General features: G+C 45.0%; 1 protein-coding gene across 1 annotated transcript in view; it reads left to right on the forward strand.

The window, feature by feature from the left end:
• Window positions 1-9,431, forward strand: part of LOC115543021 (DNA-binding protein SATB2) — a 28,622-nt gene extending 19,191 nt beyond the window's left edge. The window contains exons 9-12 of the mRNA XM_030355553.1: window positions 628-840; window positions 5,345-5,497; window positions 5,803-5,985; window positions 7,921-9,431. Of these exons, the coding sequence (XP_030211413.1) occupies window positions 628-840; window positions 5,345-5,497; window positions 5,803-5,985; window positions 7,921-8,583 (1,212 nt within the window). The 3' untranslated portion in view covers window positions 8,584-9,431. The remainder of the gene's footprint in view (window positions 1-627; window positions 841-5,344; window positions 5,498-5,802; window positions 5,986-7,920) is intronic.
• Window positions 9,432-14,196: the final 4,765 nt, after the last annotated feature.

Consider the following 14,196-nt stretch of genomic DNA (forward strand, 5'->3'; position numbering starts at 1 on the left):
GTAAACATTCTGATTGGCTTCATTTTAAAATGATTTGGAAACAGATACCAAAACATAACAACTTCATCGACATTTAATGTTTTGTGTCTCTATAACTAAAGGGAAAAATGTTTTTCAGATTGTTCACATCCATGTTTCTCCAAAAAACGGTTCATGTTTCAAAAGTAAAGCACATACCCTTGCATATAGGCTGCACCTCCCTGTATCTGACGTAATCAGTGAGTTAGAAAAAAACATTTCATGCTAATACTTTTCAGCGGGGTTGCCCGCGCAAAGAGGTTGAATCTCCACATCCTGTAATCAACAAGTCCAAGTCAAACACGACAAGCATATGTAGTTCAGCCTTTCATCACAATTACAGCATCAAAGGGTGTCCCATGACCACGTTCAAACGGCATTTGACAAGGTCACTGTCCAATGGAATTCCATACCTCTGGCTGTCTAAACCCTGACTAACCGTTACGACGTAAAAAACCTACGAAAACTCTGGCAAAATCGTCAGAAGAATCGTCGGGGGGATTACCACAAACCGGTGATAATATCTGTGATATGATACGCTTACGTGAGTTCTAAATCTAGGGAGGCCTTCCCATTGGATCAAATGTGCTCTTTGTTGTGGTGGAGCAGGGCCTGCTGTCGGAGATCCTGCGCAAAGAGGAAGACCCGCGCCTGGCCTCCCAGTCGCTGCTGGTCAACCTGAAGTCCATGCAGAGCTTCCTGCTTCTGCCCCAGGGAGAGCGAGACCGCATCTACCAGGAGGAGAGAGAGAGGGCCAGCAGCAGCAGTCTGAGTCTTTCACACAGTCAGGTCCCCACCGCCCCGGCACAGAGGCAAACTCAGGTACACACACACACACGCACACACACACAAATAGGTACACACATACACACGCAAACACACAGACTTACATGCACACATACACGCACACAAACACACAGACTTAGATACACACACAGACTTATGTACACACACACATGCACACACACACACAAACAAAGACTTACAGACACACACAGACTTATGTACACACACACACGCACACACACACAAATAGGTGCACACAAACACACAGACTTACATACACACATACACGCACGCAAACACACAGACTTAGATACACACACCAGTGTTTCCCCTAGGATGGAGTTGCAGCAGCAAAGGTGAAATGTTTTTCGCGCGCAATTCTTTTTTTGTGCTCGCAAAGCGCACCCTGCCGGGAGGTTTCTATGTGTCTACTGGCAACATACATACAGTACATTAGTGCACATTAATGAGCAGGGGAAAAAAGGAGAGATTGAACATATTACAAGTATAATCTTTACAAACATTATTTACATTTATTTAGCAAAAAATATTTATATCAACAACCACCCTATACATTAAAATCTCATAACCCAAATACTAAAACAATCGAAAAGGTCTATGCCTCAAACAAATGCATCTTCCCACTCCCTCCCCTCTCCCCATCACAAAGGTTGTAGTAAGACCATAAAGAGCCCATGCATATGGAAAACGTTTTAGGGATCTAGAGGCAATAATGGCAACCAGTCTAGGTTCTGACTTTTGGGGGGGCTCAACTCCAGGCAGCCACAGGGGTATATGAAGTATATAAAGTCCTGTGTAGGATTTTTTTTTTTTCCACAACCTTTATTTTCTTATGCCGCTTTTCCACGGCACATGTAGCTCGACTCGACTCGACTCGACTCGACACGACTCGACACGACTCGACACGGTAGCAGCACGGGTCGTTTTCCACCGCAAATAGTACCTCCTGGACGTGGGCGGGGTCGGCTGCGCGAAAGGGCCATGACGTATTTTTGTACGCGACTCAAACAACACCTACGCAACCCACACATGGACAGAACCCACATAACAACAATGGAGGACATCGATAACATTACTATTATTAGCTGGCATGTTGAAGAAGTTGAAGAAGTGGAATATGTTGGCTGCGGCGCTGCTATGGCTGTTACCAGCATGGTTGCCATGTCGCTCTCGTGACTTCGTCACACTCTCTGGCCAATCAGTGGCCGGCCGTCTGCCGACGTCACCTTTTACCATCGGCTCAGCCGCTTGGAACCTAGAGCGAGGCGGTACTAGAAAAAGCAGCCACTTCAGGTACCAGATACCATGTTTTCGCGGTGGAAACGCAAAAAATGCGAGCTGAGTCGAGTCGAGTCGAGTCGTGTCGAGCTGGTGCCATGCAGTGGAAAAGCGGCATTAGTTACTATGCTGGTATGTGTCTAAGCCGATAGCTGGCAGCTAAATAATGCAGTTCTGGACCACTAAAGTGATTGAAAAAGACTGTTTGGATGAAGGAATAATCAATGGTTGTGAATTCGAATAACAAAATTGAGGTATATTAAATTTCTTTTGTGTAAGTTTCACTCAAAAATTTCCATATTTTCCTGAATATGTTACTGAAACACATTGGTACCTCACTTTCACTTTCATGGACCCATACAATTTATAAATTGTTCAACATACATTTTTATAAAACCTCTGATGCAAAAAAATCAACAAGTACAACATGTACTAGTCGAATACTATGAGAAACAGACCACTATTTCGGGAGCACTAAACTATGTTGTCTCACCTTCAGGGACCCATGAATTTTATAAAACTTCTAATGCCAAAAATCTTGTTGTTCTGAAGCAAAAAAAAAAAGGGTGCTAGTTTTCAGTTTAAAAATAACTGCTGGCATTATTTTATCAGCTGAGGGCGTTTTCATTGCCATAACAACGTGAGCTAATCAACAAGTACAACATGTTCTAGACCAGTGGTTCATCTTTCTTTCATTCCCCCCTAGGAGACAGACATTTTATCACGCCCTCCCTGAATTGAAATAGCCTACTATTGAGAACCTGCTAATATTTATTTATTTAGATTAATAAAATTAACGGAGATAACATCTGCAACAACTTAAACTATTTCCAACTTTAGTTTATTAACTCAATTTGTAACATTTAACCAAGACTGCTAAGTCTGTGTGAATCTCAAAACAGAGAAACAAGAGCAAATGATTCCCTGGGGTATGCATTTCATTATAATGTTTTTAAAAAGTAAACATTGGTCACTTGTCAGCTTCATTAGCTTATTCCCTTTCAAAAAAAATAGTATATGTTCATCTTTCAAGCATGAATAAAGACACCAAGTCCCTCTGTCATGACTTTGTAAGATCAAAATTCTTGTAAAACTTCTGACCCTTGGTATTATGTTTATTTAAAATAAAATAAGTAACTTATTAAAATAAATAAATAAATACATACATAAGACACTAATGCCCCGTCCACACAAAGCCGATTTCATGGCGAAACCGCAAAGGTCTTGTACGGTTCGGCCTTCCGTCCACACAAGGCGGCGAATCCGCTGACCGAAACCGCAAACTTCTGAAACCACCCTCGGAGGTGGTTTCAAATCTACCCGGTTTCGTTTTGGATTCATGTGGACGCCTAAAACCGACTGAAACTGTAAACCATGACGTCATCACCCCACCCCTCGACCCTCTAGCCAATGACTGTTAAGCCCGCAGAGTCTCAGAACTCACAAAAACAAGGATTTCTGTAGCAGAAGCAGCGCCCCTTATGGGCCTGGAATGTGTACTACAGCGTTTCTACAGATCTACCCGGTTTCGCTTGGCTTCGTCTTTACGGAGATACTGCGAAACCGGATAGATCGAAACCGTAACGGTTTCGCCTGTTTCGGCTTCGTGTGGACGGGGCCTAAGTCCCCTCTGCCGCTCACGCCCCCCCTGACACCTTTAATCAGCTGAGGGCGTTAGCCTGAGTCTCATAGTATTAGAACATGTTGTACTTGTTGATTAGCTCACGTTGTTATGGCAATGAATACGCCCTCAGCTGATAAACTAATGCCAGCATTTTTTTTCAACAGAAAATTAGCACCCATATCAATATATATTTGATACTTTTCTGCTCCTTGCACCTTATCATGCTTATCATGCTACGCAGCATTACAAGGCTCTGTCGACTAAAACATAAAGCAATTCAAGAAGAGGCATATATAGAATCGTCTTGTGGTCAACTGTCATTTAATAGACATCTGACTGATTATGTCAAGGTTTTAAAATTATAGTATTATTATTACCAGGTCATGTTATAACACAGCTGGAAATCGTGGATTTTCTGATAAAGACTAGCTAGCCTCTTTGACAGACAAAACAGCAGAAACTATGTTAGCTGCGCTCGTGCTGCATTTTTGGTTTTGTCAAAGAGAATACGCCCACCCACCAATCAGAGGTTAGAGATACCTGAAGGAAGGTTGCGCTCGATTTCACTAGCCCATTTGAGCCTGTTCATTAGTGTACAACATCCATCCTCTCATTGCTTGTGTAAAAAAAAAAAACGGTAGAATGTTCGATTTGAGGACGAAACGATAGGGTGGGCTAAGGCAAGTTTTTTTTCAAAGAGGTCTAGCTTCGCCACTGATGGCAACGGTATTGAAATTGTTCCTAAATAAAAAATCTTAAAAAATAAGAGATATATTTTTCAAAATTAAAGGTTGTACTAGGACAATGAAGAGGCCATGCCTCTATGGAACAAGTTTTGGGGCTCTAGAGTCAATAATGGCGACGCTATTGAAATTTTACCATTGTGGTCGTTTTCAGTTTTGCACTTTGCAGACGGTCCCTAAGCTCGCGGATGAAAGCCGACTGCTCGTAGAAGCCAATGCAATTCAGTTTTGCACTTTGCATACGGTCCCTAAACTCGCGGCTGAAAGCCGAATGCTCGTAGAAGCCAATGCAATTCACCGTTCGCTAAAGACGGCTCGTTTGGATGAAAACAATGTTGTAGCTGGTTCTCTGGGTTACTACACTCAATTGTGTCGCAACGATGTTTCACTGATGATCTATTGAACCGCAAACTCAGAAGCTGCGGAAGTTCCTTCGTTAATATGAAGCTCTCCTCTTCTCTAGTTAAAAAAAAGAAATTCAGCAGTGGCGTACCGCCGCTGCTAGGAGCATATAGGGGAAACACTGCACCCACACGCAGACACATGCACACACGCTTACACACACAACTACACACGCACACACAAGAAAAAATACACACAAACACACACACACACACACTCACACACACAGGTTCTCAGGCACCTCTGATAAACAAACAAACAGACTATCAGATGAACACATGCTAAATACCGTTGATGGCACACACACATACACACACACAAACACACACACACACACACACAGAGGTCAATGCAATCAATGTAGGTCAAACGTTTATTGGATAGCAAGGAAGAGCAACATTGCCAGGTTCAGTCCTCCCCCTCCATCAGCGTGGCTGAATGCTCATGGACCCCCTCTTCCTCCTCTCTTCAGACCAAGCCCGGCCCGCCCTGCGCTGCCCCCCCCCTGGAGCCCACCGCCGGGGCCAGCATCACCCCGGGGATCTACGAGGAGATCCACCAGGAGATGAAGCGGGCCAAGGTCTCCCAGGCGCTGTTCGCCAAGGTGGCCGCCAACAAAAGCCAGGTGAGTCCTCCGAACGTCTCAGTATTTGTTTCGGTCCTCGATACTTCGGCCATGCTCTGGTCCTCGTTAATGTTTGGGTTACGGGTCAGCAACGCAGAAAGAGAAGCACAAACCCAGAAGATTTAGCGACGTCATAGCCACAAACACACAAGACTAGTGCTGTTAGGGTGGATTAGGAAGGATGACGTAGAACTTAAAACGTGTTGAAGAAAGTAAAAGAAAGCACACTCCCCCCTGCCCTCTCTCTCCCCCACTCCCTCTCCTTCTCTCCCCCCCCTCTCTCTCCCCCCCTCCCCCCCTCCCAGGGCTGGTTGTGTGAGCTGCTGCGCTGGAAGGAGAGCCCCGGCCTGGAGAACCGGACGCTTTGGGAGAACCTGTCCAACATCCGCCGCTTCCTGTCCCTGCCGGCGTCCCAGCGGGACCACGCGTACGAGGAGGAGTCCCGACATCACCATGGAGACCGCCCACCGCAGCCGGCGGACCTTCAGGTAAAGCCGCAGCGAGGCCCTCGTGTGTGTGGAGGGGGGGGCCCGACGCATTGTGAGTCCGGAAACTTCAGTTTTTTTTAATTGAGAATACTCTTGAGGTGTGTCGCCACAGTTTTATAGACATGTTTTCTCATGAGCCGCTTCAAACGTTTTAATACGCTGCACGGAGGTGCTAGCTAGGCTAACCAATGCTAATCTTTATAGCAGTTATCAGCAATCAAATCGTTTGAGAAAACTAGCTTCACATTTTCCCCGTTGGCATGTTCTTGATTAATTCTTCGCAACCGAGAGATGTGAAAGAGACACTTTTCCTTTACTTTAACATTTTATTGTTCATCTGTTAACCAGGCGTTGTTTGTGTGTGTGTGTGTGTTTCTGACTCAGCAAGATACAATATTCATAAAAGGTGCATATGTAGCTCATGCTTATCGGGTTATTTGAACAGCCAGCTTCATATTTTATGCATCATTGCTCAAGTGTTTTCTACAGTCAAAGAAAACCCTAGCAAAGGTCTCAATATAATTATTCTAAAAAAGACATTGTCAATATTCTCAGTTTATTTCCTCAATTTTTCCACAAGTCATTGAAAAAAAGTCATAACTAAAAATCACACACAAACACACAAACACACACAAGCACACACACACACACACACCCTACTACTTACTCCCTCATCAACCCCAGTAGCCGTCTGGCCCAACCTCAATGTTGTCCAACACCTACCCTATCATTATTGAGACACAGGGAGAGAGGAATGAACATTATCTTTATTTAAGGCCTTTCATTTGAACCGCAGATTTATAGGGCTGGGTTCCTGTGTTCTGGGAGTGCCACCCCACCCAGCTAATAAGACCTGAGAGGGTTGGATCTGTTTGTGCGATGAGTGTGTGTGCGTGTGTGGGTGTGTGTATGTGTGTGTGTGTGCTTGTGTTTGTGTGTGTGTGTGTTTATTGGATGAGTGTATGTGTAAATGTGTGTGTGTGTGTGTGCGTGTGTGTGATTGTAGGATGAGTGTGTATGTATATGTATGTGTGTGTATGTGTTTGTGTTGGATGAGTGTTTGCGGGTGTGTGTTTGTATGATGAGTGTGTGCATATGTGTGCATGGTTGTAGGATGTGTGGGTGCGTACATGTATGTGTATGAGTGTTTGTGTGTGTGTGTGTGTGTGTGTGTGTGTGTGTGTGTATGTGTGTGTGTGTGTGTGTGTGTGTGTGTGTGTGTGTGTGTGTGTGTTTTTAGGATGGGTGTGTGCGTATTTGTATATGTGTGTGTGGGATAAGTGTTTGCATGTGTGTGTGTGTGTTTAGGATGAATGTGTGTAAATATATGTGTGTGTTTCTTGGGGGGATGAGTGTGTGTGTGTGTGTGTGTGTGTGTGTGTGTGTGTGTGTGTGTGTGTGTGTGTGTGTGTGTGTGTGTGTGTGTGTGTGTGTGTGTGTGTGTGTGCGCGCGTAGGATGAGTGTCTGTGTATATGTGTATGTGTGTGTTTGTCTGTGTGGATGCATAACTTGAATCGAGTCGATCAAACATCGTGCACTGTGTCTCAATGAACAGCCTGTCTTCCGACTGGATTGTTACACTGATTGGCTGAGAAGTTTGTCTGTCAAGGCAAGAACTCCCGCCCCCAGCCTGATCCGTGTTGTGAAACAGAATGTTGGTTCATGTGATCAGGATGGTCTCCAGGTTAGAGGGGGGGTCTACCCAATCAGGCTACGCAATAATACTACAACTAACTTTAAATGTCCTATGAAGGCCCCCCATTCACATGCTTGCTTTGCTATAATGACTATTCGAGTCTGCAAGGCCATTTCCTGAGTATTTCAGTTACCATTAGTCATCCTCCAGCTCTCGGTTATGTCCTTGCACGTCTGTGCCTATATTCTCATAAGGGCATCATTATGCAGAGTATTCATCGATTTTCTTATCTCAACAGGCGCTCCACAGACACCCGATGCCGCATCTGAAGGACCCCTCGCCGGCACCCGAAGGCCCGCCGCCGTCCTTCTCCAGGGTGTACCGGAGCCCCGAGGACGGCCCTCAGCCGGGGGGCCCCAGAAGGGCTCGTTTTCGGACGCGCATCTCCCTGGAGGCGCTGGGCATCCTGCAGAGCTTCATCGGGGACGTGGGCCTCTACCCGGACCAGGAGGCGGTCCACACGCTGTCGGCCCAGCTGGACCTGCCCAAGCACACCGTGGTCAAGTTCTTCCAGAACCAGCGCTACCACGCCAAGCAGCGCGGCTCGGCCCCCCAGGACGAAGAGGAGGAGGAGGAGGACTGGGGAGGCCCGGACCCTGGCCTCAGCCACAGCCACAGCCACGACGACGGCGAGAAGGGGTTGTCAGGGTCGGAGGACGAGGGGGCAGGCGAGGACGGCCAAAGGTCCGTGGAGACGAGCAGGGCGCTGGGTCCACAAGCAGGAGCGGGGGGCCTAAGACAGAGCAGGGGGAACGGGGCAGGGGAGCAGCCGGAGGAAGAGAGGGGCAAGGGGAGAGATGGAGAAGCACCACCCCCGGAAGATGTAGTGATGGCCCCCAGGAGCGGCACCCGGAGCCCCCCTGACTTGGGAAGCAGCATAGACAGCAGGACTGTGGTGTGATGGGGGACCAGGGAAGGAGGTGCTGGGTAACGGGCATTTGGGATGCAGCTGCTGAGAAGCCGGGCTGCGGTGTAAAAAGGCCTTCCAGTCCTTTGAGTGAGCGAACTGTGAACTGAGAGGTTGCAATTGGACGAGTAGCTCGGCCGCACTGCTTGTTAGAGTGCAGTGTGTGCGTTGAGGTCAAAAGGGATTGAAAAAATGATACCTCACCGCTGAGTAGGAGGCAAGCCAAAGCCACAAGCTTCTCTGTCTTACAACATAAACAGCAGGTCACCTGTCTTCACCTGTTTACTTTGGGGCTTTTTTGGTTGTCCTTCTGTTCGTTTTTTTCCCAACATGCATTGTGAAGCTTACTAATGGGCCTGAACTGCAGTACCCAGGGATTAGAGTGGCTGTTAGTGTTTCTCACATCTTGTTCATCCACTATTTATTGGTATCTGTCCTTCAGTTGAAGTTCAAATGTGTTGTCATTGATGGTTGTATTTTTTAACATCATTACTTTATTAGGACAGTAAATATCGGAGAAAGCTGGAACAATAAAGCCTCAAGAAATGTTCATCAAAATATGTAAAATGTATAACAGAATATTCCATATTCAGTTTTTATCCACTGATTTGTTTTGTACGCCCCGATGAAAAAACAATCCACACGCACAAATATCAAAACTTGTGAAGGACGCTAACAAACGCATTGTATGCAGCCTTTTGATAAAACATGGAGGATATGAATGATGATGAATAAGAAAACAAAGCTGTTGATTTAGTGACGGTTCAACCTTGTTTCTACACTTTCCATGATCTCTGTGTTAAAGGACCACAACAGTTTGGATTAAAAATAACTTTTAAGCACTTCCTAAATGTCTCTACTGCTACAATTACAAATGGACAATCATTAGCGTGAGTTTAAAGTCCACAACTATTAAAAAAAAAGCATCTGCAGTAAACCATGCCAGCTCTATTGAGATTGTGTTTTTATAGGGTGGAGTTTACAGTTTAGGAAAATTCCTTTACTATTGATTACATTTAAAGTTGAAGTACTGTTTGATTTCCCTAAAGGTACGAACACACCAAACGCGTACCCCGCGTACGACGCGTATAAAATCGGCAATTTTTCCATAGGGAACCATTGGTTTACGCGCGTATGAGCTGCGTACACGCGTTACATGCGCTAAAGCAACATTTTACCCGCGTTAGCGGCGTATGAGCTGCGTATATATACGCGCGTACATATACGCGCGTACATATACGCGCGTACATATACGCGCGCACGCGAGGAGTTAAAACTTTTTACGCTCATACGCATGACGCTTAGCCGCGTTGCCCAATCAGCGTTTAGCTTGACCCGACGTCACTGGCAGAGAGTAGTGAGCTTGGACAGAAGCATACGGCCGACATCTGTCTTTATTCTGTGTGGAAATAGTAACATAGGTACGCGTTTATGGAAACATTTTTAGCGAGAAATGTGCATTTTACTTTCATAATGTTCGCTCGGTGAATGTGAAGGATGTTTGGTTTGATAGTTATGACGAAGAGGGAACGCTCCGTTCACTTGCATGGACTTAGTCTCTGGTTGCTAAGCAACCTCAACGTCTTGGCGGACTATATATCTGCTGATCAACACTACGAATGCTGGAAACACACCAGACACACCATGTGAAGTTATTTAACCCGATTATTGTTATTTATATCCGAGATTATTTAATCTAACCCGATCTAAACTCTATCACCCAAACACGGCGGCGTTTGGGTTTCCTACCTCGGACTCCAGCGCAGCCACGGCCGACAACTTTCTTTATTCTGGGTGGAAATAGTAACATAGTTACGCCATTAAATGCGTTTATGGAAAAAATTTTAGCGAGAAATGTGCATTTTACTTTCGTAATGTTCGCTCGGTGAATGTGAAGGATGTTTGGTTTGATAGTTATGACGAAAAGGGAACGCTCCGTTCACTTGCATGGACATGGACTCATCTAGGCGCGTAGGAGCGTAGGCGCGTAGCTGCGTGGGACCATTTTTTACACAAAATGGTCAAGCAACGTTTTAGCTGCGTTACGCGCGTAAATCTTACGCGGGTAACGCGTTTGGTGTGTTCGTACCATAAGACAGCTAATATGTTGCACTTGCCACATTTACTTGGCACAATATATTGGTACCAATTTACAATATTGAATCATTAATTAGCACTAGTACAATTACAATTAGGGCATTTAGCAGACGCTTTTATCCAAAGTGACTTACATCGGTTAATACACACTTTGACACACCGACGGCAGAGTCAACCATGCAAGGTGACAGCCAGCTCGTCACTTATTGTTTTCGTCAGGAGCAGTTAGGGTTAAGTGTCTTGCTCAACACATCAACACTGAGCTAGGAGGAGCTGGGGATCGAACTATTACCCTTCGGTTACAAGACAAATGCTCTACCTCCTGAGCTAAGCCAAATTTGCATTCAGGGTAGTGGGCTAGGATTAAGCCTAACCAGTAGCGTGTGGTGACCCTAAATTTCAGTGGGGCAGAAACTGCTGGCGTATGACCACACCCACAATTTGTTTTTTGTTCACTTCACTCAATTTGAAGAGAAGTTAGAAATCAAACAACTTGGACCAGACAGACCGGACATAAACAATGTCCAACAAACGAAAGGAAAACTTACAACATATCTTTCTCCCGAGCATGGTATGAAAATAAATAATGGCTATGTGGTTGCTCAAAGAGAAACGCTGTGTTTTTGTTTCCTATGTCTACTTTGCAAGACACGTTAAACTCAACTAGAATCGCCACCATCATCCAAAATTTGATGTCAACTGACCAATAATAGTCGTAAAGCCTACAGAAACTAGAGATAGTTAAAGTGAAATTCACATTTTTAAAATTGGAGCCATGATTTACTGAGGAAGAATTTTTTTGGGAGCATGCTTTTGCAAGTAGTTTGCTGCCCCGCCTGTCCATATGGACGGCACGCGGCGGAGCTAACCCTATTAAATAATGAGAACATTAATACCTTAGTTAACATCAACACCATTACCTTATTTAACATGAACAACTTTAAACATGAACGCCTTGAGTAAATTATTACTACACCATTAGTTAAATGTTAATTAACTGTTACTGAATGCTCATTACTGCACTGTCTAATGTTAATTAAGGTTTAATGAAAAAAATCGTTTTTTTTACAAACCAAACTACTTCTACTAATACCACTAGTTAAAAATAAAAGCAGTTTCTCAAAGTATTTCATCATTGACATTCAATACAGCAATGAAGCCTGTATTCTCTCTCTCTCTCTCTCTCTCTCTCTCTCTCTCTCTCTCTCTCTCTCTCTCTCTCTCTCTCTCTCTCTCTCTCTCTCTCTCTCTCTCTCTCTCTCTCTCTCTGTGTTCTGCTCCCTCCTACTGAGGCAGGCATGGTTGGAATAATGCACAGCAGGCTTGTCAAAAGCATTAATTTAGGAGTTTGGTTTACAATCTGCAATTTCATAACTCACTGGCCTGCCAGGGCACCTGATAACAATTTGAATCTCTTTAGCATCCGACGCGTGTGGAAGACGCATTTTTGTTTTGGCCTCGCCATCTGCCAGTTATTTAATTGTCCACAAGCACACACACATATCATTTCTCTCTCTCTCTCTCTCTCTCTCTCTCTCTCTCTCTCTCTCTCTCTCTCTCTCTCTCTCTCTCTCTCTCTCTCTCTCTCTGTCTATGATGAGATTGAAATATACAGTCACAATAAAGTCACATTCAAATGTTATTTGACCTTTTTCCTGGGGTCAAACAATATAGACGATGAAACGCAGTACCTCACAATGTTGTGACTAGATGTGCTTTTACTGACCTAAAAGATAGTTTTTTATACAACGGAGGGCGGACATCATAGCTGACCTCTCAAAGCGACCACAGAAGCGGCGGCTGAACGGCCGAGCATCAAGGCTCAGCCGTTCACCAGGACGCACAACGACAATGTTCACACGGACACTCTCACAGTCTCAGCCTTTCATTAACCAGCCCGATTTCCTGCTCATTGTTTCCCACAGTCTTTGCGTGTTGTTAGTGTCTTTCTGTGTTTCTGTCTGCGTACAAAATGTGTCATGTAAACCATTTTGCCTTACCTCTTAATGCAAATTGGACAGCCAAATACGCACATAAATAATGCATATAATGCAAAGTGAATACAGGAAGATGTGCGACACATTTACAACAAAACGAGTCTAGCGGCTTTGTGTGACGCCGGTTTGCCAACAGAAGGTATGTGCGGTCAGAAAGAGGAGCCAACATGCCGACCTATGTCTGCTATTGAGCTTATTTGCGGCCTCTTTTTCAGTGCAGAGCCTGTTGTCAACCACTGCTGCTATTCAGGCATATAAACTACATGTATACATATATATATATATATATATATATATGTATATATATATATATTTATACTTCCGAGACACTCTTTGTTCTTTGTTTGAAGGCCCACTGTGAGATGCCACAGTTTACCCGTGAATGTGTGTATGTTTGTGTGTGTTTATGCGTGTTTTATGCGTCCACAGCTGGGTATTAGGACTGGATGCCATAGTTATGGGGGTCCTCAATTAGAGATCATATGTGAATGCATGTGTGTATGTTTGTGTGTGTGTATGTGTGAGTGGATTGTGTGTGTGTGTTTGTGTGTGCGTGTGTGTGTATGTGTGCATATGGGGCAGGGCCGCAGATGCTCCGTCGGCTGATATTACCCAGGATGCCTTTGTGTGTGTGCGTATGTGTGCGTGGGGGGAGGGGGGTATGGTTACAAGGGAATGACTCTCCAAAGAGAACGCAAAACACACCTGTGACACAAACACACACAGGCTCACATACACAAACTCTGCACATTAATACACACTCTGATGAACACGCTAATACTCGCTACGGTAGCAGTTTACACACCATCAAGCACAACACAAGGTAATCAGCCAAACTGACTGTGTGTATGTGTCCGTGTGTGTATGTGTTTGTGTGTGTGTGTATATGTGTTTGTGTGTGTGTGTGTGTGTGTGTGTGTGTGTGTGTGTGTGTGTGTGTGTGTGTGTGTGTGTGTGTGTGTTAGTGTGTTTGTGTGTGTGTGCGTGCATGCGTGTGTGCGTGCGCTCGTGCGTGTGTGCGTGTGTGTGTGTGTGTGTGAGAGAAAGAGACAGCATTTGTGCACATTCCAATTGTACCCATTAACCCATATTACCTGACGGGAGAGTGTGTGTGATTTGGCGTGCATGTGTGTGTGTTGGCGTAAGTCTGTGTGTTTCTGATTATGCGAGGGGGAAACAGCGGCGTATACTAATTAACGAAAGGGAGTCAATCTGCTTTAGTTACTTTATGTTAAGGCTTTGCGTGTGTTTGTGTGTGTGTAGGGGGGGGGGGGGTTGCATGTGTGTGTGTGTGTGTGTGTGTGTTCATACTAGTGTGTGAGATGACTTAATTCCACAGAACACATGTGTCGGACCCTCCGGCTCCACTCGCTTGTCTCTTGCCTCATCCACACCCTGCCACAGGAAGTACCATTGTGTTGATACACTCAAGAAGCCGGCCCATTCTATCTCTTCAGAAAGCGACGGCATTGTAGAGGATGTGATGAGCTTGTCGACGCTTGAGTGAGGAAGT

Source organism: Gadus morhua, chromosome 4, assembly GCF_902167405.1.
Source record: "Gadus morhua chromosome 4, gadMor3.0, whole genome shotgun sequence".
Lineage (NCBI taxonomy): Eukaryota > Metazoa > Chordata > Actinopteri > Gadiformes > Gadidae > Gadus > Gadus morhua.